The sequence below is a fragment of the Thalassophryne amazonica genome, chromosome 8 (genome assembly GCF_902500255.1).
Source record: "Thalassophryne amazonica chromosome 8, fThaAma1.1, whole genome shotgun sequence".
Classification (NCBI taxonomy): domain Eukaryota; kingdom Metazoa; phylum Chordata; class Actinopteri; order Batrachoidiformes; family Batrachoididae; genus Thalassophryne; species Thalassophryne amazonica.
The window spans coordinates 60,507,448-60,534,125 of record NC_047110.1 but is presented as its reverse complement, the minus strand read 5'-3'; the positions used below and the strand labels follow the sequence as shown (position 1 = coordinate 60,534,125).

General features: G+C 42.4%; 1 protein-coding gene across 1 annotated transcript; it reads left to right on the top strand.

Annotated features, from left to right (window-relative positions):
• Nucleotides 1–1,098: 1,098 nt before the first annotated feature.
• Nucleotides 1,099–25,624, top strand: slc24a1 (solute carrier family 24 member 1). Its single transcript, XM_034176425.1, has 10 exons — nt 1,099–1,218; nt 1,544–2,740; nt 4,345–4,404; nt 4,596–4,704; nt 18,028–18,108; nt 21,085–21,173; nt 21,368–21,619; nt 21,691–21,780; nt 24,518–24,684; nt 24,752–25,624. The coding sequence occupies exons 2-10, from the start codon at nt 1,682–1,684 to the stop codon at nt 24,999–25,001; spliced, it is 2,157 nt and encodes a 718-aa protein (XP_034032316.1). The 5' UTR covers nt 1,099–1,218; nt 1,544–1,681; the 3' UTR covers nt 25,002–25,624.
• Nucleotides 25,625–26,678: the final 1,054 nt, after the last annotated feature.

Below are 26,678 nucleotides of genomic sequence, written 5' to 3'. Positions count from 1 at the left end.
CATAAATAACACCTCTTACAAGTTCAGTATTTTCTACAGCTAAAGCTTCTACTTTCTTACCCGCAATTTTCATGACTTTCTTCGCTCTATTCACTTGGTCCCTGTTTTTACAGAACACTAAAAGCACTCCGCCCGGTAAAACACGGGCGTCAAGGCCCTCACCAACACTCCTAAGTGACTTAACAACCTTTAGTGGGTTAACAGCTCTAAACCCACCGCTGGTTTGATCTTTAAGCTTATAAATCACTTTATATTCCTCACTGGGCTTTGCCATCTTAGTAGACCTAGCACCTTCTTTATCAAGCGATACATCAGCCCTATCATGCTTTCCAGTGAGTTTAATTGACTTCTCCCTCTCAAACACTTGACTCTCCCTCCCTCCACCTCCCGAGGAAGAAGCCATACAAACAACTCACACAAACAATCAAGCGACTACTATTGAAACAGGTATTGCACACCACACAGCCAACAGAGAAGAATAGCGCAGAGTACCGCTACCGGGCCTATACAGGCCGTCGGCCGATACTCCAACACTTTCCCACTCTATACCTACCAACAACCAAGTCAATCAACCGTAATCCAAGCCAGAAATCAGTCTGTCCATAACCTGAAACACGACAAACAATATTAAGTAAACCCTCTTGAAGTTTCCTCCTCAGCCACCGCCGGAACAAGTTCGTGGAGCTGCAACATTTCAGTCTGTCTTTTTCGACGTTACATTCAACAGTTCCTATGTGATATATAACATTTTAAATTCAATGTTACATTGAACATATGTAGGGGGGAAAATCACCTTGGAATCATATAACTTGAATAATAATTGTATAAGCTTCTGCACGGTGCAAAATTGTAGCTAGAATTTAAATATATGGAGCATTGACTCACTGAAATTAAAATAAATTCATATTTTTTCTAAATAAACCACAACATTATTTTATCATGCACTGTAATCATTTTTGCACTATTGTTGTACACCACATGCTAAAACGTTTATTTTTCATTAATAAAATATAGCAAATGAAGGCTTGTGGCAAAGTGAGAGTGAGACAATGCACATAATCCTCTTAGAAGACTTCAGGTGTTAGGTATTATGCTGATCCATAGCGAAGACTGCTCCTGTGTCCTACATAACCTTTTTGTCCATTGGCAGCAGTGTGGGTTTGTACGGTTTGTGCTGCTGGACCAGCTGTGGGCCTCTGCATCCCTCAGCACTCTGTGGTAAGCAACTGTAACTGAAAATGTGCTTGGTTATACTTCCTTTTTTAAAAATTAGTCAACAAAACACATCTTTAGCATATGACTATATATATATATAGAGAGAGAGAGAGAGAGAGAGAGAGAGAGAGAGAGAGAGAGAGAGAGAGAGAGAGAGAGAGAGAGAGAGAGCGCGCTATTTTTAAAGAGAACAATTAACTTTGCCTGCTGTTTATGATGTGAATTTGCTTTTGTTTTAATTTCTTTTTGTACTTTTCTTTAAATATGACAGATAAGTGCTTTCTTGTGCTTCTCATTTACTAAGATCATTTTGTATCATCTTCTATAGGCTGTTTTCCAAGTTACTGAGGATGTGACATGCGTTACACTGCAGAATTGTATCGCTCCATGGTCTGCTGTGGAGAGCGCTGCACTTTTCCTTTACGGCATTCCATTTATGCAGCCTGATTCTCCTTAAAAAATCTACATGTTTTCTGGGAAAATGCACTACACCAGAAGGAAGCGCCTGCAGCTGAGCCGGGTCCTGTTTTTCCTCTCTGGTGTCTTCCTCTGCACCCTTTACCAGCTGACCATCAGTGCCAGGCTGTATCAGCCTTTGCCAATGCCACAGGTTGGAGAGGAGTTTGGAGAGGGCTCAACAGAGGGGGTGGAGGAGGTTACCGCAGACACTCTGGGACTGGACGAACCCCTCACTGCAACACAAGAACTAGAACTCACAGATCAAACAACACCAGCGATGCATGCAGTGCACCATGTCAATACAACATTGGTTTTTAGTGGATCTCCACCCACTCAGTCGCCACCAGCGCAAACTACAAACCGGACTCTTGTGCGGTGCATCTATGTGGGCCCTGTACCCCCACAGGAGACACCTACACCAGTACCTGCTCCTCCGGTAGTGACCACCACTCCAGCTTCTCCTGGTGAGGCTCCACATATGAAAGGCGAATACCCTGAAGACATTTTCTCAGTCGAAGACCGCAGAAGAGGATGGGTGATCCTCCACGTAACTGGGATGATGTACATGTTTGTAGCTCTTGCAATTGTTTGCGATGAGTTCTTTGTTCCTGCACTTGGGGTAATCACACACAAATTGGCCATCTCTGATGACGTGGCAGGAGCCACTTTCATGGCAGCTGGAGGTTCTGCCCCTGAACTTTTCACCTCTTTGATTGGGGTCTTCATTGCCCACAGTAATGTGGGTATTGGCACTATTGTCGGTTCAGCTGTGTTCAACATTTTGTTCGTGATTGGAATGTGTGCGCTGTTTTCTCGGGAGATGCTTCACCTGACTTGGTGGCCACTTTTCAGAGACGTGTCCTTCTATATTATTGACCTCATCTTACTCATCATCTTCTTCTTGGATAATGTTATAATGTGGTGGGAGAGCATGATGCTGGTGGGCGGTTACATGCTCTATGTGATTTTTATGAAATTCAATGTGCAAATTGAGAAAGTCTTCAAAACCCAAATCCAGAAACACAGCAATATTGTCAATATTATTGCTGTTGTGGAACCTGAAAAGGTAAGCGACCCTATGACAAAACACAGCCTTAATACATGATTTTGTAGTCATCGTGATAGTGAGTTTGTTAGTTTTTCAAAATGAGGAAGAACTCTTGAGGAACACATAGTATCAAACAGTTTTCAGATATTTTACCAAAGCTGTTCAGCTGCAGACACTCACAAGTCAAACCTGTTTCTTCACATATCACATCACTCATATCAGAGGAATTTAATTGTGATTTTCATACATTGCAAAATCTGTTCCACATTAACTGCACCAAAGTATGTTTGAAGTGTTTAAGTCTTAAATTTGGTTTCATATTATTCCAAAACAACAGAACCATTTCCTCTCTATTATACAGTAAGTGGAAACAATTGTGTTGAGTTTGTATTCTATATAGTCATTCATTTTCTAAAACTGCTTTTTCTAATTAAGGGTCACAGGGGGCTGGAGCCTATCCCAGCACCCTGGACAGGACGCCAGTCTGTCGCAGGGCCACATACAGACAAACAAACACATTCACATACAGATACTGTCAATTTAGAATTCACCTGACCTGCTTTTCTTTGGAATTGGGAGGAACTCATGCAAACTTCATACACAAAGGACCAGGTGGGGAGAGACCCCTACTGCCCGCCCAATTCCTGACCCTGTAAATGAAATACATCAAGGAGTCATTTCATTGTATTCAGAGGTTAATTCAGGAATCCCCCCCCCCCCACACACACACACACAAAGATGAGCTGTATCAACACAAACAAAAAAAAACCCTTCAGATCTTGGAGCAGTTTAATGCCAAAATCAACTCATTGCTTCAGCGGTTACTGAAGTGGAGTGGGGGCCGTTTCTATCAGGGTCAAAGGTTAAAACAGGTATTTCTGGACATTTTCAATTTAAGTCCAGGATCTCCAAGCCAACCTGAGTGATTGAGATCTGATTAGTGTGTGAATTGTATTGTTTTTGCCCATGACCGCAGTCTGTGAAAGGATTTTACGAGACAACAGAAGCATGGATCTTGCAATTGATATGACACCAAAATTAACATTGTGCAATCAGTGTGTCACCAGATATAACATAAAACATCGAGTGAAGCAGTGGGATTAGCGACTACAACATCACATTTTGGCTCATAGAGACTATGCTAATTGAGTTAAGCACACAAAAGTTTCCCAAAACTTACAACAAAGTCAAAAGCAACTGCTTGGTGTCAGATGACCTTAATATTTAAGCGAAGAAGTTATCCAGTTTCAACTGAATTTTACCCAGAAAAGGGTGATGGATTTGTCATGTTATTCTATTTTATTTAATTTTGGATTTGTTTGTTTGATTGTTTGCTTGCTTTCTTTCATTTTTTTTTTTTTTTTTTTACTGTTGTTTGCTTAGCTAGAAGGGCCTGGATTAAACAAGGAAAAATAGAATAATAATTTTGTCTAATAAAACGTACATACAAGCCCTACAACGGCTCGAATATGTAAGTCTTACACAAACTACACTCCCATGATTGTGGGAGTGTAGTTTTGCATGTAATTCTGCATTAGTACAAGAGTATAATGTGCAGCAGAGGGCATATAAATGGTGCTAAAATAAAATCATCATCTACAGAGAAAAATCTTTGCACACAGGCAAATGGGGATGGTGAAGAAAGTGCCCCTCCTGCTCCAGAGGACAAGAACCTCTTAAAGGTAAAAGACAAACAGCTGACCAGCTAGTCAGCCAATCCATACATATTATTTTCTACAGTTTATCTGTTAAATAACAGGTCTGTACCAGTTGTCGTGTCAAGTCAACAGCCTCACCTCTGTTATAGCATGTGTTAGAGCATTGTGTTGGTGGCGGTTACTGTATGTAACTATTTTAATTCCGTATGTTACAGCTGAAGCCGTCTCTGCAGCGAGGGGGAAGCTCAGCATCTTTACATAACAGCACCATGAGAAACACCATCTTCCAACTTATGATCCACACGTTAGACCCTATAGGAGACGGTGAGTACTTTCTCATCACAATAACAGCTGTGCTAATTAATTATTATCAGTCTAAACTGAAAACCGTCAGAGTAAATGTGTGGTTGATGTGTCTGCTTAGTAATATGGATTAGCAAAGTGTTCCAAATGAAGGTAGCACTAAGTCCAGATTGATACTAAGCAGATAAATACCTTCCTCAGCCCGAGGAGGGATCTGTTTGTAGTCCTGCAGTAGCTGTTTAAGGCTGCTCTGGTTGGTCAGGGTACAGAACACCCTCTGGCATTTTTGAGGAAGAACCCTCAGGCAGACCAGACTCAGAGGGGTGACCAACTACTTTGGCCATAATGACAGTAACAAAAATCAAATAAAGAATATACAACAATTCTGTTTTTTCTCTCTGTTTGGGGTGCGGCTCCATCCACAGATGGAAGTGGGTGTCTTATTCTACAGGCCTCCCGTCCTATGCACCAGCACGGACTCCCAAAATTTCCTGTATATTTGTATTGTCAATTGAGTCTGAAGGATGGCCCAAGCAGAGGTCCACCTCTTTGAGTCTGGCCTGCTTGAGGTTTCTTCCTCAAATCATCAGAGGGAGTTTTTTCTTACCACTGTCTCCTGTGTGCTTACTCTTGGGGTTGTTAAGTGTAGCAAGGTGAAGTCCAAATTGAAAACATGTTCCTGCTAGTTTGGCTAGCAGGGAATTCCCCTTTGGCTGACCTGGTAGAGTCTTAGTCTCGAGTGCGAGCGATCCGGTGTTCAAATCCCACTGCCATCCCTGACACAAAAATAAGTCATCCAGTCACAAACTGGCATTGTCCGCAGGATGTGGTAGTTGACTGGGTAGTCGCAGAACATGCTTAAATGCACCTGTAACTTCGGGACAAAGTCAAAAATTGTTGGGAAATATGTAGCAAGGTGAAGTCTGAATTGAAAAGATGTTCCTGCTAGCTTGGCTACCTGGGAATTCTCCTTTGGCTGACCTGGTAGAGTGTTGGTCTCGAGGGCGAGCAACCCGGTGTTCGAATCCCACCACCATCCCTGCCACAAAAGTAAGTCATCCAGTCACATAAGGTTAGACCTTACTTGTGTGAAGCACCTTGAGGCAACTTTGCTGTGATTTGGCACTATGAAATAAAATGAAAATGAAGTACAACAAAGAATGGTTGTTGGTCATTCGGCTGCTCCCGGTTCTGTTCGGGGTCACCACAGCGGATACAGCCAGATCCGCATTGGTAGTTGGCACAAGTTTTACGCCGGATGCCCTTCCTGACACAACTCCAGTTTTACCTGGAGAAACACACACAGCCGCTGGTGTTCTAAAGAGGTCTCCCATCCAAGTATTAACCTGATCCTGCTCTGCTTAGCTGAGATCTGACGGGATCAGGCTGACACAAACATGCAAAACAGATGTGACAAAAATAAGCATCCCCATGATAAAGTCCAGTGGGCATCATGACCTAGTTCATCATGAGTGGCAAAGATCCATTGTCCAGTGGTTTTGATCCAGACACCACATGCTCAAAAATCCAAAATTCTATCAGTTTTATCAACAGCACACTTAAAAATGCTTTAATTTTTCTTAAATACAATATGATAGCAACCAGTCTAATCTGACAAAACATCCTAATATTTTATACCTGTTACTGAGTCCCACATGTAGAAAAAAGTCCCACCCATTTTATTTGCAAAAATCTAATCTTCATGAGGCCTTCAAATTCTGGATGACAGATGATCTGCGTCCACCTACTTAGTCCAGTAATATTTGGTTGCTTTGTCTTTTGTTTTTTGACAAGGTCAGTAAAATTCAGTAAAAAGCTGAAAGTTGCTTGATGTAATCTTATAACCATCCTCTGCAACATACATAAAAGTTCCCATGTAGTCTCATGATGTCATAAGTGTCTAATATCAAAAACAGTGAACAGCTAAGAAATATAGTCCACACAAGTTCATGTGTTATGTCTTGGCAGTGCAATCTCTACTGTTTGATCAACAAGATTGCTTCACAGTAAAACGGATGTTATGGCAACAAATAGCTGTGTAGTAGTTCTATATGGACATTGGGAATGGCTGAAACAGTTCTGAAAAACCAATAACGTTGAAGGTCATGACTTTGGTACAAAAGAGGACAAAGATGAATTCTATTTTGATTTGCTTGTACTCAGATAGGACGCATTTTATTTCCAGATGGCTAATGAGGATTTTGCTTTTAGGATCAATATGATGAATATTACTTTTCATCAGCAGCTGAAAACATACAAAAGCCAAACAAACAAGCAAGTCATATCCTGGCATGTAGGAGCCACCTGATACTATTAAATGTTGGAAGTGTGGGTAGAACTCAGGCATCAGGGCTCCGAAGGATGCATACAAGAGGAAACTAGAGAGACACCTCATGGTCAACAACCTGTGACAGGTGTGGAATCCAGAGTATCATGAACTACAAGGGCACCAACACCCCCATTATCAGTGCTGCTGCCTCGCTGGCAGAGGAACTACAACCCCAATTCCAATGAAGTTGGGACATTGTGTAAAATGTAAATAAAAACAGAATACAATGATTTGCAAATCCTCTTCAACCTATATTCAATTGAATACACCACAAAGAAAATATATTTAATGTTCAAACTGATAAACTTTATTGTTTTTGTGCAAATATTTGCTCATTTTAAAATGGATGCCTGCAACATGTTTCAAAAAAGCTGGGACAGTGGTATGTTTACCACTGTGTTACATCACCTTTCCTTCTAACAACACTCAATAAGTGTTTGGGAACTGAGGACATTAATTGTTGAAGCTTTGTAGGTGGAATTCTTTCCCATTCTTGCTTGATGTACGACTTCATTTGTTCAACAGTCCGGGGTCTCCGTTGTCATATTTTGTGCTTCATAATGCGCCATACATTTTCAATGGGCAACAGGTCTGGACTGCAGGTAGGCCAGTCTAGTACCCGCACTCTTTTACTACGAAGTCACACTGTTGTAACACGTGCAGAATGTAGCTTGTCATTGTCTTGCTGAAATAAGCAGAGATGTCCCTGAAAAAGACGTTGCTTGGATGGCAGCATGTGTTGCTCCAAAACCTGGATGTACCTTTCAGCAGTGATGGTGCCATCACAGATGTGTAAGTTGGCCATGCCATGGGCACTAACATACCCCCATACCATCATAGATGCTGGCTTTTGAACTTTGTGCTGATAACAATCTGGATGATCTTTTCCTCTTTTGTCCGGAGGACACGACGTGCATGATTTCCAAAAACAATTTGAAATGTGGACTGTTCAGACCACAGCTCACTTTTCCACTTTGCATCTGTCCATTTCAAATGAGCTCGGGCCCAGAGAAGGTGGTGGCATTTCTGGATGTTGTTGATGTATGGCTTTTGCTTTGCATGGTAGAGTTTTAACTTGCAATTGTAGATGTAGCGACGAACTGTGTTAACTGAAAATGGTTTTCTGATGTGTGCCTGAGCCCACGCGGTAAGATCCTTTACACAATGATGTCGGTTTTTAATACAGTGCCGCCTGAGAGATTGAAGGTCACGGGCATTTAATGTTGGTTTTCAGCCTTGCCGCTTACCTGTAGAAAGTTCTCCAGATTCTCTGAATCTTCTGATTATATTATGGACTGTAGATGATGGAATCCCTAAATTTCTTGCAACTGAACATTGAGAAACATTGTTCTTAAACTGTTGGACTATTTTTTCACGCAGTTGTTCACAAAGTGGTGATCCTCGCCCCATCTTGGCTTGTGAATGGTTGAGTCTTTTGGGAATGCTCCTTTTATACCCAATCATGACACTCACAGTTAGTGTCCTCAGTTCCCAAATGCTTATTGAGTGTTGTTAGAAGGAAAGGTGATGTAACAAAGTGGTAAACATACCACTGTCCCAGCTTTTTTGAAACGTGTTGCAGGCATCCTTGTCAAAATGAGCAAATATTTGCACAAAAGCAATAACGTTTATCAGTTTGAACATTACATATCTTGTCTTTGTGGTGTATTCAATTGAATATAGATTGAAAAGGATTTGCAAATCATTGTATTCTGTTTTTATTTACATTTTACACAACGTCCCAACTTCATTGGAATTAGGGTTGTAAATGGCTTCTTTGCATGCTTTGAGTCCTGCAGACAACTGATGTCCCCACCTGCCTACAGCAGCATCTTACTGACTCTTCAACAACATGATGTGAGGAGAGTACTACGCCAGATAAACCAGAGGAAAACCACTGGACCCGACCATGTAACTGGAAAGGTACTTGCTGCCTGTGCCAGTCAGCTCTCAGGGATCCTCAACACAATCTTCAACCTCTCCCCGATTCAAGCCACTATCCCATCCTGCCTGAAAACAGCCACTGTCATCCCTGTCCCCAAGGCATCAGGCAACAATGACCTCAACAACTACAGGACCATTGTCCTAACATAAGTGGTGATGAAATGCTTCGAGAGACTAGTCCTGCAGCACATCAAGGCCTGTCTCCCTGATGCATTTAATCCCCATGAGTTTGACTACATGAGCAATCGCTCCATTGAGGATGCCATTGCTATCACCTTACATACCATGCTCAGCCACCTGGAGCATCCTGGCAACTATGTAAGATGACTCTTCATATACTATAGCTCAGCGTTCAACACTTTCACTCGGGATATTCTGATAACCAAAATACTGGACCTGCACCTTCCACCTTCCACCTGTGCCTAGATTAAAGACTTCCTCTCAAACAGACCACAGCGTGTGAGCTTGGCCCCCACCTTTCCTCCCCCGTCACACTCAGCACAGGGTCACCAAAGGGCTGTGTGCTGAGTCCACTCTTGAACACTCTGTACACTCATGGCTGTGTCCCACATCATTCCACAAACACCATCATCGGGTTTGAGGGCGACACAATGGTGATCGGATTCATCTCGAGGGGAGGTAAGACTGCCTACAGGGAGGAGGGCCAGCACCTGTCAGAGTGGTGTCAGGCCAACAACCTGTTACTGAACACCACAAAGACAAAGGAGGCCATCACAGACTAAAGGAGAAACTGAGGAGATTATGCCCCTCTCACCATCAATGGAGATCCAGTGGGGAGAGTGTCGTCTTTTCAGCTTCTGAGAATCCTATCAAGACTGGATTAATGATCGGGAAACAGGAAAGGGGCCAACGAACCTGGGAGCCATCTTCCTGTGTAGTCCTTGTAAAGGCAGGTGATGCGTAGATAGCCAGACTTTCTGTCACACGGAATAAGCAGGAGCGGCGGACCTCCTGCGGTCAGCAGCAGATTTATAAGAAGCCAAGGAACAAAGGAGAGCTCTTCTGGCCCGCTCCCAGGTTTGTCAACACCGGAGGATGACGCTGAGGGTACCGAGTGACCAGCTGAGTGACTGGGGAGAAAAACAGAGATGGTTGGTGACCATAGACAACATGAAAAGGAGAGAAACCAGAGGATGAGGAGGGTAAAGAGTTGTGTGCTAATTCAATCCATGAGAGCTGACTTGAGCAGGTAGAAGCAAGTTGTAAATTGAGTATTTTCAGTCCTTTTTCAAGTTCTTGATTTAGATGTTCAGTTTGTCCATTAGCCTGTGGTTGGTAGACCAAGGTGAGACTGGAAGTGACCCCGAGAAGACGGAACCTCCCTCCAAAACCTGGAGTCAAACTGGTGACCTCTATCAGATACAATATCCTGAGGAAAACCGTGCAATTTGAAAACATGGGTCAACATAACTTCACCTGTCTCCTTGGCTGAGGGGAGTTTAGGCAGCGGAATAAAATGTACCATTTAGGACACTCTGTCTACCACAATCAAGACTACAGTATTGCCCTTAGAGGGCGGGAAACCAGTGACAAAATCAATAGACACATGAGACCACGGCTGAGTTGGTACAGGCAATGGAAGCAGAGTGCCCGCTGGTGGGCGGTTTGAGGATTTGTGCATGGCACACACTTGACATGCGTTAACAAATTCTGCTACATCCCTTGAGAGACACAGCCACCCAAAACACTGTTGGACAAGAGGGTTTTATTAAGACTGGGGGTGCAGACAAAACTGGCTGCTATGACACCAATGAATAACCTCACCCCTAAGATAGACAGGCATGAATAATTTGTTTTTAGGACACTTGGAACAAATGGGTGTATCTCCTAATGTGGAACGGACTCGTGACTCTATTTCCCATGTAATGGCTGACACAAAACAGGAGGCATGCAAAATTGTACCAGGATCAGAGGACGCATCCGCGGAACCCCCATGACATGATAGGGCATCTGGCTTGCCATTTTTTGACCCTGCTCGATAAGACAAAATGAAATTGAATCGACTGAAAAAGATCACCCGTCTTGCTTCTCTGGCACTGTGGACCGGAGATACTCCAAATTTTTATGGTTTGTGTAAACAAGCAACAGCATTTGTCCCCCCTCCAACCAGAACTCCAAACTGGACCCCAAGAATTAATTTGACCTTTTGACCAATTAAAGTTAGGTCTATGGCATTGTAACAATGGGTGCCTTAAAATGGTTGGGTGAGTCATACTGTCAAAAATATTAAAACTAATTAGTTCTGAATGGTTATCTGCAATGATCATGTGTACTGACTGCGTTTGGTGTGTTATTTCACCTAATTTGTGGCCATCCACAGCTCACACCACCAGAGGGCGCGAGATACAATGCACCTTAAGGTGGAGGGACCTGGCAAGAGAGGACAACAACAAATTAGCATGTGAACTGGAATCAATGAATACTGGCACTGACACGAATGAATGATCAGAAATTCATTTAGCAGAGATAAAGTTTTGAGCTGAAGAGGAGGAAAGAGAGGTTTGGCTCACCCGCAAAGTTGATCTGGACTGCACAGGGGCACCCCTGACCGGACAAACAGATATCATGTGACCAGCCTGACCACAGCAAAAACACAGTCCTGCATCCCCGTGCAACTGACGTTTCTCTGTTGAGAGATGAGTCCTTCCCAGCTGCATCAGTTCTTGAGTGCTGCAAGAAGGCAAGTAGGAGCTGGCCAAGGGCATGCTGGTCGGATGTGAGGTTGATGAGAAGGACGATGGAGGATTTTTTCGGCAAAGTCGATCCTTCAACCACCGCTCGGTCCAGATGGCTAAAGCAATGAGTTCATCGAGATCTTCGACACGGTCGACAGCGATGAGCTGGATGGTTCCGGATAACCCATGGAAGAACATGTCATGGAGCGCGGCAGGGTTCCATCCACTCTTCGCCGCCAAGATGCGAATGTCTAAGGCATAATCGGCCACCCGGCAGCTGCCCTGCTTAAGCCTCATCAGTGAGCGAGCTGCTTCATGTCCCGGGGTTGTGTGCTGGAACACCTGCTGGAGTCTTGTGGTGAAAGCCTGGAGAGAGGAACAAGTGGGAAACTGGCGACTCCATTCCGCTGTTGCCCACGTTGCAGCCCGACCGGTCAGTTGAGTGATCATGAATGTTATCTTTGCCCTCTTGGACAGAAACATTGCTGACACAAGTTCAAATGTAACTCACACTGGGTGATAAAAGGTTTCACGTTTCCTGTCTTGCCAGTGAAGCATTCCAGATGAGAAAGCTGGTTACAAAACACTGGTTCAGAGATGAAAGTCGATGAGGACGCTGATGCTGGAAGTAGAGTGCTGGTGTCGCTGCTAGTCGTCCTTAAGCTGGCCTGATGATTGAATTTATACAATAGTTGTCCCATTTGGATGCTCCCAGAAGACATGAAGGATTCTTGGAGCACAGGATTCAGTGGCAGTCACTGAATCCTGGCTCAGAGCAGTGAGTTGGTCTTCCTGCAACACAAGCTGCCGGCTGTGATGGCGTACTACCCACTGAAAATGGTTGGAGTCGTGTCCATAGTTGGCCAGATTGATCTATCAAGCGTGGTGGACAGAAATGGCTGGATACAACTGCACAACTTGAAAACACAGCATTTTAGAGTAAAACAGTTTAATAACTTAGCTGGGGTCAGTACATGGTAAGGCAGTCCAGGAGAAGTAACAGTACAAAAATCATAAGGCAACGGCGTGGTCAAACAAACAGGCAGGTGATCCGAAAACACGATGAGACTGGCAGGATGAGAAAACATGAGAACAGAGCTGGAGAGAAGGTGCAAGGCGTATCAATCTCGCGAGAGACAAGTTCAACCAGTGGAGCTTATATGTACCCAGGTAATGAGCTACAGATTAGGAACAGGTGTGTGGAAAGCACCAGAACAAGGGTGTGGCCAGACAGAGTGACACGCTCACCACTAAGCACCAAGAGACAGACAAGAGAGATAAGGACAGAGAAAGCCCAAGCAGGAAAGAGACCAACAAGAGAATAAACACCCACAGAACACATACACATAAAATAACTAAAATCAAACACAAGCATATACTAAAACCTGACAAATCCACATCCAAGAAGAGCTCTCCTGGTCCACCAATATCATGGCTGTCATAAAGAAGTCCCAGCAGTGACTGAACTTCCTGAGGCGCCTGAAGAAGGACACACTGGACCAGAAGCTGCTGGTGGCCTTCTGTCGCACCACCACTGAAAGTGTGATGACATACTGCATCACAGAGTGGTTCGCCGGACGTACAGCCGCAGATAGAAAGGCTCTGCAGTGAGTAAGAAACACTGCACAAAAAAAAATCATTGGCTGTCCTCTGCCCCATTTTGAGGATAGCCACCTCCCGCTGTCTCAACTGATCCGGAGCCATCCTCTCAGACCCCTCTCACCCAGCACATTACCTGTTCAGCCTTCTCCCCTCAGGCAGGAGATAGAGGTCGATCAGAGACAAAACTCCAAGATGACAAACAGTTTCTTTCTTTGGATAGTGAGAACATTAAACACGCATGTGCAATAACTCTGACATTACATGTGCAATAACTGAAATCGTATGGGCTATACTCATGCAATATGTGCAATCTAATTTTCTATGTGCCTTATCTACTGTAGAATGTATATTTACTTGTTTTAAATAGCTTGTACATCTCTCCACATATTTAGAACTCACATTCGCCACTTGGTCTGCTCAGTTAGTTGTTTACGAGTCATAGGCGATTGCTTCTTTTTATCTTTTCTTATTTTCAAACTCAGTTGCGGAGTGGCACCCCTGATCTCATTGTATATGTACAATGACAAATAAAGCTTCTATTCTATCTATTCTATTCTAGAACTGATAGCTTCGATTGTATAACTTTATGTTTTAAGAATATTTTTGTCTGTTTTTCAACATCCTAATGAAAATTGCTATTGTTGCAGACTGCAATATAATTTAATATGTTGTCATCCTATTATGACATCATAAATGAGGTTATGACATCCTGAGTTCATGCTCTGGTATTTGCTTACTTTAAAACCACGCAATGCAATGCAAACCATGCAGTGTTCCAAAGCATCATAGGGCTGTTTAATGACAAATAATCAGCCAGTATACTTAGGTCTTGTCTGGCAGAATGCACTGATGCTGCAGGCTCTCCTGTTCACCACAGCCATCACGGTCCTTGATGGCATCCAACCAGGAAGACGATTGATCCCCACCTCCCAAAAGTGTCTTCTTGGCTCAGAACTGAGGTACTTGATTGCCATGCTCACGAAAGCATGCCAAATGGACAAAATGTCATATTTCCTCACTGAAAGTAGTATGCCTCATTTGTAACCATTTATTTGATACAAAGTCATCCCAAAGGATCCTCCAAAGAGACATAGATATCCAAAGACATCCAGTCATTGCATTAACTCAATGGTTATCATCCACAATTCAAAATCATACCGTAATGTAGGAGGCATGGGGGCCCTGAACACTTAAATCTTCATTCTCCTGAAAAGGTATCAGCATTGCCAATCAATACTGTCCAGGGACAACATGACTTCTGCAGCGTTTCCTAGGTGTATCACAATCTCAAGAGCCAAGGATGCAGAGATACAGGAATGTCACTGCAGAGATAAGTGAATGTCTCAACAAGTTTGACACATTCCCTGCACACAGGTACACTTCTAATGGCTGAGTCCAAGAAATCTCAGGAAAACTCGAGGAAATCCAGGAAAACTTCCTCTATCATCTTTTAAGTTACCTCAATCAATTATGGAATCCACTGATGTTGTTGTTGTTGTTCATTCGGCTGCTCCCGGTTTTGTTCGGGGTCGCCACAGCGGATGCAGCCAGATCCGCATTGGTAATTGGCACAAGTTTTACGCCGGATGCCCTTCCTGACGCAACTCCAGTTTCACCTGGAGAAACACTCACAGCCGCTGGTGTTCCAAACAGGTCTCCCATCCAAGTACTAACCAGATCCTGCTCTGCTTAGCTTCTGAGATCTGACAGGATCAGGCTGACACAGAGCAGACCAGCTGCAATTATGGAATCCGCTGATACTTATGAAATATTTTCATACAACACAACAGAACAAATCTAGGCTTGAGTCTTCTGTGTTCCTTCTGGCTAACTGTTGCTCAAAGGTCATGACTTATTTTTAAGAAAATCCTTCTCTGTGCCACCACTGTCATGGTTCACATCTCTGGTGTGTGTTTGCTGCTGTTGGGATTTTTGATAACTCTTTGATAATGTTTCTCACCATTTCCTCGTGTTCTCCATGTTCATTTTTATTGGCTTTACGTTCTGTCACTTGGGCTTCCAGTTTCACATGCAATCTTACTTCCTCATTAATCAAATTATGTATGATACCTGCACTTTCATTTACAGCTGAGAGGCCCAGGCACACAGTGCTCTCGTACTGAGATAGTGGGCACAACAGAAATTATTTAATGCAATCCTATCAGAGGACAATGCAGAAAGAAACCACTCAACTTCTCTCCACCACCACTGACACAAACGAAAAAACAATCTGTCCCTATATCTCATGCCACAACAAATTTTAATGAGTTCTTTCTTGGTACATGATCCATCCCTCCATGCTACTGCTGAAAACATAGCAACCTTGGTGGAGGTATAGAAAAATATTGTCTAGCTTACTTGCAGTGATTAATTTGATGTCATTCCTATGACTGCACAAGTGAAAACATCACATTTTAGCATCCACATCTGGTGTCCTGTGCTGATCTATGCACTCTATCTGAAGGGAGAGGCCGTGTGGTTAGTTAGAGCTCCTTTCCATTTAAAACAGCTGGCACAGAAACATCTTGATTCATCGACAATCAATAAAAACATATTCTTAGAATGCACCACCACAGTGTGTATGGGGTATTTTAGCTGAAGACTTTATTCCACTGTTTTAAGGCAAAGAGTTAATGACTTGAAAGGCTGGATTATACTATGCTGTTAAAGGAAATTAAAAAGAAAATAGTAAATTCTGTGTTTAAACTCATTGTGAATAATGTTCTCTTAGAACACCCACAGGTAATGCAGCTGAGAAAAAAATTCTAGTCTTGTTATGCTGTGCATCTTGTATGATTTTTTTTTTTTTGTTCACTGCTGTCTATGCAGGATGGATTTAGTTGCTTTTGATGTTTCTAAGTTTGTGGAGTTCACTAACTTGGGTTCCTTTGTGTGTGAGTTAATGTTCATTGACTGCTGCAATGCTGTAATCTTTGTGGGATTACTGGATATCCTGATAGCGGCAGCATTTACTTGTCAAGGTGAATGATCAGTTGGTGTGTCTGGATTTGCAGTTGTTCTGGATTAAAATTGAGATTCAATTTTTCAATGACTTCCTGGACTCAGCTATCAGAAATGTATCTGTTTTTTGTGATAGATAAGTTTAAGAAATTCACTTGTCTCAGCTGTGACATTCTAGTCCAGTGGCGGTGCCAGGAAATTTTTGTTGGGGGGTTGAGGGGGGCTGGGTAAAAGTTGGCGGAGCGCCACAAAATGTTGTCAAAATGAACAATATATAGAAAATTGCTTTATAAATACCAAGGTATATGTTTTAGTCACCCTTACTCCTCTAAAATGTGGTATTAATGCACACACACACACACACACACACACACACATTACATAGAATGATTGCAAGTTCAGTAAAGTTGCACATAGGTATACAAACTGAATTCATTGAAATGGTGCTCAATACAATGCATGGAATCAACCTTACACAAATTGTCTATATCAAAGATTTATTGCCAGTTTAACACTGAGGTTTTGGCCGAACAACGATACACAGCTTCTGTATATTCTGTGTTAGTGCGCGGCTGCGGCCGATGTACTTGATGAATTCCTGCGCAAAAAGTAGTTCCCAGATAACTGTGATATATTCCTGTGAGATAATAAGTATATCTCATCTAAATCAATTCTAAAATTTACCAGTAATAAAATTATAAAGATAAGTGAAGTTTTAAGAGTGCCCATAATAAATATTTAGGAAAATTAAATTTTTGGAGTATGGAGTTAAATTTGTCTCATTAATACTTGCAAATGCACAGAGGGTGATTTCCAAATATCCTTTGATTTGTACACGTGCTTTGTCATCCACAAACACAAATTTCTGATTTGTAACTTGTGTGTGGGTTTTTACAAATAAATGTTTATTTGCAAAACTGAAAATTCCGTGTGTGAAGGGTAATTCAGCATTGGTGGATCACCGAACACACACATTCATCACTTTGCTCAGTTACGCAATATTGAGACATTCTCAGCGCAAAACTGCAGTTGAGATCCACAAATATGCCACATTATTGGCAGAATTATTGGGGAAGCTGGGGGGGGGGGCTTAAGCCCCCCCAAGCTCCCCTTGGCACCGCCACTGTTCTAGTCTATGTGGCCTCAACCTATGGGGTCGACAAACTTCTAAGATGATTGATGATGCCAATAACTTTACAGAAGACTGAAGGTTCAAGACTTCAGGGTATTGTGCTTCCAGTCTTAATGTAAGATTGTGAGACTTTCATCCGAACCATTGACCTCAGACGATGATGTCATGTCTTTGGCGTTTAGTCTTCTCTAGTGCTTGGGTAACTCAGTGTCACTTCCAAGTCATCACATTTTGACACGAAAGGTTAGTTTTGACCAAATGTCAATGTGTCACGACTTGGGTAGCTCTTTTGTGTCACTATGGCCGCTCCACATGGCCATGATGGCCATGTGGAGTGTTTCTTCAAATATGATCCAGCCTGCAGGTGCCTTGCTGTTGAGGAACCCAGCAACCACTAGAATTTCACCTGATTATGGCAGATAGATGGTTGCTTTCAGGAGGTGGATATGGACTGGTTGTCTGCCTGGCTGGTTGGGAGTCAGGGCCCAGAGAGTTTCCATACTGTGGTGGATGTGGTGATTTGCAGCACCAGACATGACCTGATCTTTAATGTTTTACAGATGGCATGTTCTGAAGATTTATGCAACTGTATCTCATAACTATGAAATTATTTCTGTCACATGAATTTGTAAATCATCACAACGCACTAAGTTTGTTTCTGCTTGTTTGATTGTTCATAGGAAAATTTAAGGAAAAGGCTGAGACGCTGAATAATGTAGCAAGTCGGAAAACAGAAGTCAGACCTCAGGAAACAACTGAAGGTAATGTATAACAACATGTTGTTGATTATTCACTTATCGTCAAACCCGCAGAGTCTCATCAACAGTGTCATCAACATCATCATCTGCATCATCAGGGGCTGCACGGCCCAGTTTTTCTGTCATCCAGCATCTCAGTTATGCAGCATTGTTTACGTGTCTGTTCAGCTCCACCTGCTCTGTCCACACCAACAACTGATGAAGAGTTTGTGTGACTGGTGATGTTACTCAGGTGTGAGTAGTGCAGGAAGGAATGAAAAATGTACTGCTTTTCAGAAGCAGGATGACACACACCACTTTAAATAAAACTGCTTAAAAACTTTACATGTGTAATATACAACCTCCATTATTGTGGTACAAGAGAGGATATGGTACACTGTCCACAAAAGGGAAATTTGCAGTGCATCCAGAAAGTATTCACAGTGCTTCATGTTTTCCACATTTTGTTATGTTACAGCTTTATTCCAGAATGGATGAAATTAATTTTTTCCAGACAGTACCCCATAATGACAATGTGAAAACATTTAGTTTAGTTTAGTTTTTTTTTTTTGGCAAATTAATCAACAATAAAAAAAAAAAGAAATCACATGTACATAAGTATTCACAGCCTTTGCCATGAAGCTCAAAATTGAGCTCAGGTGCATCCTGTTTCCACTGATCATCCTTGACATGTTTCTACAGCTTAATTGGATTCCACCTTGGGTAAATTCAGTTGATTGGACATGATGTGGAAAGGCACACACCTGTCTACATCTGAGGTCTCACAGTTGACAGTGCATGTCAGAGCACAAACCAAGCATGAAGTCAAAAGAATTGTCTGTAGACCTCCGAGACAGGATTGTCTTAGGGCACAAATCTGGGCATGGGTACAGAAACATTTCTGCTGCTTTGTAGGTCACAATGAGCACAATAAATACAAGAAGTTTGGATCCACCAGGACTCTTCCTCGAACATCTGCACTGAGCGATTGGGAGAGAAGGGCCTTAGTCAGGGAGGTGACCAAGAACCCAATGGTCACTCTATCAGAGCTCCAGCATTCCTCTGTTGAGAGAGGAGAACCTTTCAGAAGGACAACCATCTCTGCAGGAATCCACCAATCAGGCCTGTATGGTAACGTGACCAGACGGAAGCCACTCTTTAATAAAAGGTACATGGCAGCCTGCCTGGAGTTTGCCATGGTCTGGAGTTGCTGTGGGGATGTTTTTCAGTGGCAGGAACTGGGAGACTAGTCAGGATTGAGGGAAAGATGAATGCAGCAATGTACAGAGACATCCTGGATGAAAACCTGTTCCAGAGCACTCTTGACCTCAGACTGGTGTGACAGTTCATCTTTCAGCAGGACAATGACCCTTAGCACACAGTCAAGATATCAAAGGAGTGGCTTCAGGACCACTCTGAATGTCCTTGAGTGGCCCAGCCAGAGCCCAGACCCGAATCCGATTGAACATCTCTGGAGAGATCTGAAAATGGCTGTGCACCGACACTGTGCACCGACACTCCCCATACAACCTGATGGAGCTCGAGAGGTGCTGCAATCGGAATGGGTAAAACTGCCCAAAGTTAGGTGCTCCAAGCTTGTGGCATCATATTCAAGAAGGCTTGAGGCTGTTATTGCTGCCAAAGGTGCATCAACAAAGCATTAAGGAGGGTGTGTGAATACTTATGTACATGTGATTTCTTTTCTTTTTTTTTTATTAAATTTTCAAAAATTTCTATTTCATAATTATGGGGTGTTGTGAGTAGAATTTTGATGGAAAAAATGAATTTACTCCATTCTGGAAGTGCAGCACTGTGAATACTTTCCAGATGCACTGTATCTATGTCCAGTACCAACGTATAAAGTGTATACAAGGATTTCTCAAAATGAATGTACCAAATATTGGTAATGTGGGTTAGATTATGTATGTGTGTGGGAAAGCTATGGCTCTATGTACACAGTAGATCTAATGAAATGTGTGATATTGTGAGTTATTAATGATTGTGAGGAGTTGCATCACTGCTACATCACCCCAAAACAGCAGGCCTGGTCCCAGAGCTATGTAGGTAGTCTGAAGCCACAGCAACACGGCACGGCACAGAACCCGAAGCAGTAGAAATGGCTGGGTGGAGGCACTGACTGCTCCAAAGCATGTTCCCCATCAAAATTTAATCCATTCTGTCTTTGCTGCTTCTGCCTCAGTGCTAAGAACAACAGCACCTGAAGAAGACAGAGGAAAAGCTCACATATCACCTGGATGCATATAGTTGGCTACTTTCAAGAGGTGGGGATGAGCCAGTTGGCTGGATGCTTGCCAACCAGGATTTATCATAGAGTAGTTCTATAGTGTGAAGAATACAGCAATGCTGGCACCAGGGGATGGTCCTGGACCTGACTTGTTCACTGTGTAGTGAGTAGGGAAATCCCCAGTGGTGTCATGGGGATGTTATAGGCAATAAAGCATCCAGATGATTGCAGTGCCTCTCTGCTACTAGCTAATATTTCAACTTTGCTTTATGTCATCATGTGACATCATTGATGTTCGAGGTCTGATACATTTGTTGGCACCAGGACAGACTGCTATGTAGGAAACAGTGTTTCCATATCTTATGTACATCCTGAGATAAGGTCATTGATATATTTTTAATGTTGATCTCAGACTTATGGACTCAACATGACCTGTTGTTTTCCCACTGATTTTATCAGCCAAGTTTAAGTGTAACAGCTTTTTGAATTTTTAAAATATTGCCACAGACAGTACATGATAACCTGTCATTTGACCTTGATCTTTGACATATAACCTTTACATGACTTGTATTGCTAAAAGATGGTCTCATCTGTCTTCATCCATCCTCTTTCCTCTAAAATTCAATCGGAATTTGTCAGCTTTAAATATGCAGATTCGACAGGTGTGTGATGTGTAGCTACCCAGAAAAGCATGGTCAATGAACAGGGTTCAGACAGAACAGGAAAAATACACAAATTTTAAATTTCTTCTGCAGATGGTGGAGGAAAGTCTGAAAAGGCCAAAGAGTCAGTGGTTGCCCCAGAAACTGAAAAAGAGAAGACGGATCAGCCAGAAGGAAAGAAGGTACTCTCCAACCATGTGCTGGTGGTTAAAAAAAAGCCCAGAAGTCAGTCTTTGATTCCTGTCTATGTAAGAGTCAATGTACAGCTACGCCTTCAGGCAAACATTCTTCTGAACCATTCTGACTTTTTTCTGCATCTGATCTGCATTTTCTATTGTCCATCATGTTGTCTTTCAAAATGCTTACCTCCCTATAGGATAATGTTCCAGCAGGAGGCAATGGCTCAGGAAGCTCAGAGGACTCTGAAGAAGACGACAGTGATGAAGACAGCGATGAATCCAGTGAAGACGATGACGAGGAAGATGATGAAAAAGATGATGACAAAGATAAAGAAGATGAGCCGCTGTCTTTGGAGTGGCCTGATGCACGACGTAAACAAGCCACCTACCTCTTCCTGTTGCCCATTGTCTTCCCCGTGTGGCTTACAGTTCCTGATGTTCGCAACCAGGTAGATCAGGGGTTTAACTCTTAACACCAGCTGTCAATTCTCTATTGCCTCATCACTTTATTTATTTGCAGAAATCCAGAAAATTCTTTGTGATCACTTTTCTGGGCTCAATTGTATGGATTGCTGTCTTCTCCTACCTCATGGTGTGGTGGGCCCATCAGGTTAGTTGCAGGGTGAAAAGCAAATTCTGTTGCACACAAATGTGGACACTCTTAACAACTGCAGTTTTTGCATAGTGTAGTATGGGAGCTGTGGGCAGAGATCAACAATATTTCTGAAAAATGCAGTTAAATTATTTATTGGAAATGAAAAATAGTATTTTTGTATTTGAAGGACACTTAGAGGTCCATCAAAGGGGATCTGTCCGTCCATCTATTTATAAGTTTTGGAAACTATCTTCACACATCACTGGTGGATATACAAAACTTCACACAATAGTAGCACATAGCACATATGAAGATGGTGCATGAACGAAAATAATTTTGGACAGACATCTTCATCTGGCGTCCTGTCCTGGGTGTACCCTGCCTCACGCTCTATGTCTGCTAGGATAGGCTCCAGTCTCCCGACTCCCCTTTTGGGTGGAAAAACACTAAACTACCCTTTCAGCTGGTTAAAACACGATAAACTGCTCTCTTGGGAGGCAAAAATTCACGCTAAAGTGCCTTCCTGTTTGCCAAAATACAACTGCCCTCTTGGTTGGAAAAAATGTGCACTAAAGAGCCCTCCGCAAACACACTAAACTGCCCTCTTGGATGAAAAAATGGCCTTCTTGGCTGAATAAAACACATTTTAGTGGCTTCTTGGGTGGCAAAAAGGCATGCTTAAGTGGCCTTCTCATTGACAAAACACACTAAACTGCCCTCTTGGGTCCACCTTGGATCTGCTTTTTTTTTTTTTTTGTTACATTTACCCTCACAAATCTAGTTGGCCTGAACCATGGTAATTAAGTGTAGGGAAAACAAACTCTCTGACCTAATTCTACTCTCCATTGAAAGAGACATCCCAGTTGACCAGAACAAGTTCATTGACATATACACAAACAGATGGTCAAATGAAGAATTTCACTATAGGTCCACCTGTGACATGAGCACACAGACATGTGCCCATGTCTTGATTCATCCCTGCCACCTGTAACAATGGAGTACTTATGTCCCTGCTTCGTCATAGTTTGTTTGTTTTGAGGTGTGTAATATTGTAAATGTATATTGTTCCCTGTGTGTTTTTATCACAGCGAACCTTCTTGGGTGAAGAAAACAAGAACTATTATGACCAAAAAAATACTATGAAACATTACTGTTGCAATGACTTTTATGTTGGGCCCATCTTTTGATCTACCATACTGAGGCAGAACTATATCTCACAGAACTAGTTTGGATTATCTGGTGCTAATATGGTATTAATGCACTAGAATACAGGAAATGGCATCAACTTAATTGAAAATGTTCTGGGAGAGACCCCCAGACCCCCTAGAGATTTATTTATTTCTGTATGTTCTTCAGTCCAACATTGAATCTCTACAGTTCTCATGGATAATGATCCTAATTACAAACTAACTTGAGTGCTCTGTCTCATTAGTCTGTTTTAAGGCTATATAATGTGCCATTTGTATAACATATAAACATGTCTAAAGTGCCCTCAAACACACGGAACTTAGTGCCCTTTTCAGTGGTGAGAACACGCTGTATGTGCCCTTTTTTCTTTTCGCCCCTGCCTTTCAAAACGTCTGTGCACACCACTGTAAACATCATATTCGTCAATTAAATGAACAGAGGTTGACCAGTTTGTTAATTCACATATTTCAACACAACAGATTCACTCTCACCAACACATGTAACACATGCAAGCAGCTAGTATGGCAGAGTGGTGGGGTGGGCGAGGGGGTTAATCACTTTCTTAGATTTCACTCAGCTTTCTAGTTTGTATCTAAATAATTTGAGATGCATTTTCTTTTTTGGTAGTAATGAAATTACTTTCCCCTGTGAGATCTCAAATGTCGTCGTAAAACAAGTATAGTGTAGCTACACTTTTACCTCATTAGTATTGCAATACAATATGTTATGCAATTCAATATGATGATTACTATAATATAATATATAGTAAGCAGGGGAGTCACATTGAGCTCTACAATATGTTTAATACTCTTCAGAATATTTGTTTACTAGATATCAGATGCAGAGGATCGTGTTGAGTCAAGGGAAGCTGCTGGTCCTCAGCATGAGGATTTTCTGACAGAATTTATCATTTGTATCTGTGTGCTAATGAAGCGTAAGATCAAATTGGCTTTTACAGATGAACACATTTTAGTATATTTCAAACAGACAAACACAATTTGATTTTGTTAAGTTTCATGGTGCTGGTATTTTGTAGTTTATTTTGATGTACTCACAATCTGGGTATTTTTTAAATCTGATACCTATATTTGGATGTATTTCTGCAGTCGCTGGCTGTTGGGCTTGTGATACTTCATGTTACTGACTTTCAAGTATCAATAGCAGAATGAAAACATGTATTAATTGGGTATAAAGTGGGTCTTATGGTGCATAATCATGTCTATCCACTTTTCACAGTGAAATGCAGTTCAAGTTTTATTTTAATCATCCTCAAAGTGCCATAATTCTATGACCATATATATGGAAACTGCCCTGCCACAAATAAAATTTAGGCCTGAAACGGCTTGTTTTAGTCTTCTGTGACATATGTCGCAGGAAGCGTTTGACTCTGAGACGCTTCCATTGAGCTGGTCAACACTCTGTTGGTGGGCCAGAGACAGAGGGATGACCCTGTCTGGAGGCAGAGGGCAGGACAAGCAGCAGCTACAAGTACAGTTGATCCTTACAGATCTGAAAACGGTTTGTGCAGGACACATCGACTCAAAATATCGGCGTGTACCTACAGGTGGGCGAGACTATTGGAATCTCAGAGGAGATTATGGGACTGACCATTCTGGCTGCTGGAACCTCTATCCCTGACCTTATCACCAGTGTGATTGTGGCTCGTAAAGGCCTGGGAGACATGGCCGTGTCCAGCTCTGTGGGAAGCAACATCTTCGACATCACAATGGGGTGAGGTCTCTTTGCTCACATTTGTTTTTGCCTCTCTTCACACCTCTCACTCTGCCTTCGTCTTTAGTCTTCCAGTCCCGTGGCTGATGTACTCAGCCAGCCACGGTTTCTCTCCAGTGGCCGTCAGCAGCAACGGCCTCTTCTGTGCCATTGTGCTGCTTTTCCTGATGCTCCTCTTCGTCATCATCTCCATTGCATCCTGTAAGTGGAAGATGAACAAGGTCCTGGGCTTCACCATGTTCCTGCTCTACTTTATCTTCTTGGTGCTGAGCGTGATGCTGGAGGATCGCATCATTATCTGCCCCGTGTCCATCTGAAAGTGTGACCAGACACCCTGTTTACACCTGTGCATTAGTGACTTGAAGCAGAAAGTGCACATGAACAGACCTCACAAGCACGGGCCTGGATATTCCCTGGGATTAGCAGGATAAGCATAGGATTAATGAAGTCAGTGAATGAGTGAGGGAGTGGGTCTGCAAAATTCCCCCCCAAAAAAACAACAAAACAAAAAACTACTGAGGCACAGTAAACCTGCTATTCTGGGCCATGTTGGCATCATTTAACATGCAAAATAAAATTAGGACAGACCTACCACATCCTAGAGGCCACTGGAGGCTACTGTTGCTTGTTTGAAGAGGCGACTGCACAAAGCTTCGGTAGTTGCACTGCATTGCTGACAGAGACGTTTGTCAGTTCTGTCAGCAGCCAGCAACACACCAACTGCAGCTCCTTGTCATTCATAATGATGATGACAACTTTTAAATCAATGTTTGCATTACAGCAGGAGATACTACAGCGGCTGAGAGAGGCCATAACACTTCCAAATTAAGACAACTCAAGTAAATCCTGGAAATATGTACTTGCAAATACAAAGAATGCATCAATTCAACAACAGGTAATTGCATGAAAAGACATCTTACAAATTGCAAAAATGCTTGAAAGCACACAAAAAATATATGATTATATATGACATATATCATATATGAATATATAAATGATATCTTGAAGGCCCTGGGATAGAATGGCGTCCTGTCCAGGGTGACCCTGCCTCACACCCTATGATGGCTGGGATAGGCTCCATCCCACCCCCCGTGACCCTAAATTGGAGAAAGCGGGTATAGCAAATGGATGAACAGATATTTAGATGTGATTAGATTTTTAGAGTAATTTGGTCAAAGGTCAAGGAAAGCACCTTGTTTTTGTACAGGATGACCCCCCCAAAAAACAGAACCCATAAAAAACCCATAAAAATTGTAACAAATCCCCACAAAGGAGAGCATTCTTGTGTAGTTGTGTCATCCAGTGAAGGTCCATGCTGGCAGGAGGGATCAGGGTTCAACCAGAGTGACATTTGAGCTTATAGTTCTCCAAAGAAATATAGAGGGTGATTTAAAAAAAACAGAACCCACAAAAGTTCTAATAAATCCTACAATGGTCCCGCAAATTTCATGAAATTTGCTGGACTTAAACTTCGGTCTGTGTACAATCGGTCCCCAACGTTTCAGTTATCTTGGTCACTTTTGTATGAAAGTCATCATCTTGCAAATATTTGCTCCAAATGGTATGATTTGTTGGTGAAATAGGCCTCCAGGCAAAATGTCTTCTCCTTGGTTGATGAATACATGTTGGGGAAGACGACTGGAACAGTGCATCCGTTCAGTGAACCATTGAGTGCATCGCAATTTACTTTCTGTGCAGAAACCACTTTGTGGTATTGTGAGTACTTCCACAGTGTTGCGGATTCTTGCACAGCATCAATGTTTTGTGTGTGTGTTGTGTGACGTATGTTATCTTATTATATGTTGTGACGCTATGTGCACTCTGATTGGCTGATTACCGGTCAGATATTTTTCCATATCCGGACCGGTTACCATGACAATCAGTCCACAACGCGTATTTTTGTTACAAACCAGGAAGCAAAAAACATGATTAAAAAAACAAGTCGGACATAAACATACTCCATGAATATCTAAATAACATCTGAAAAACACACA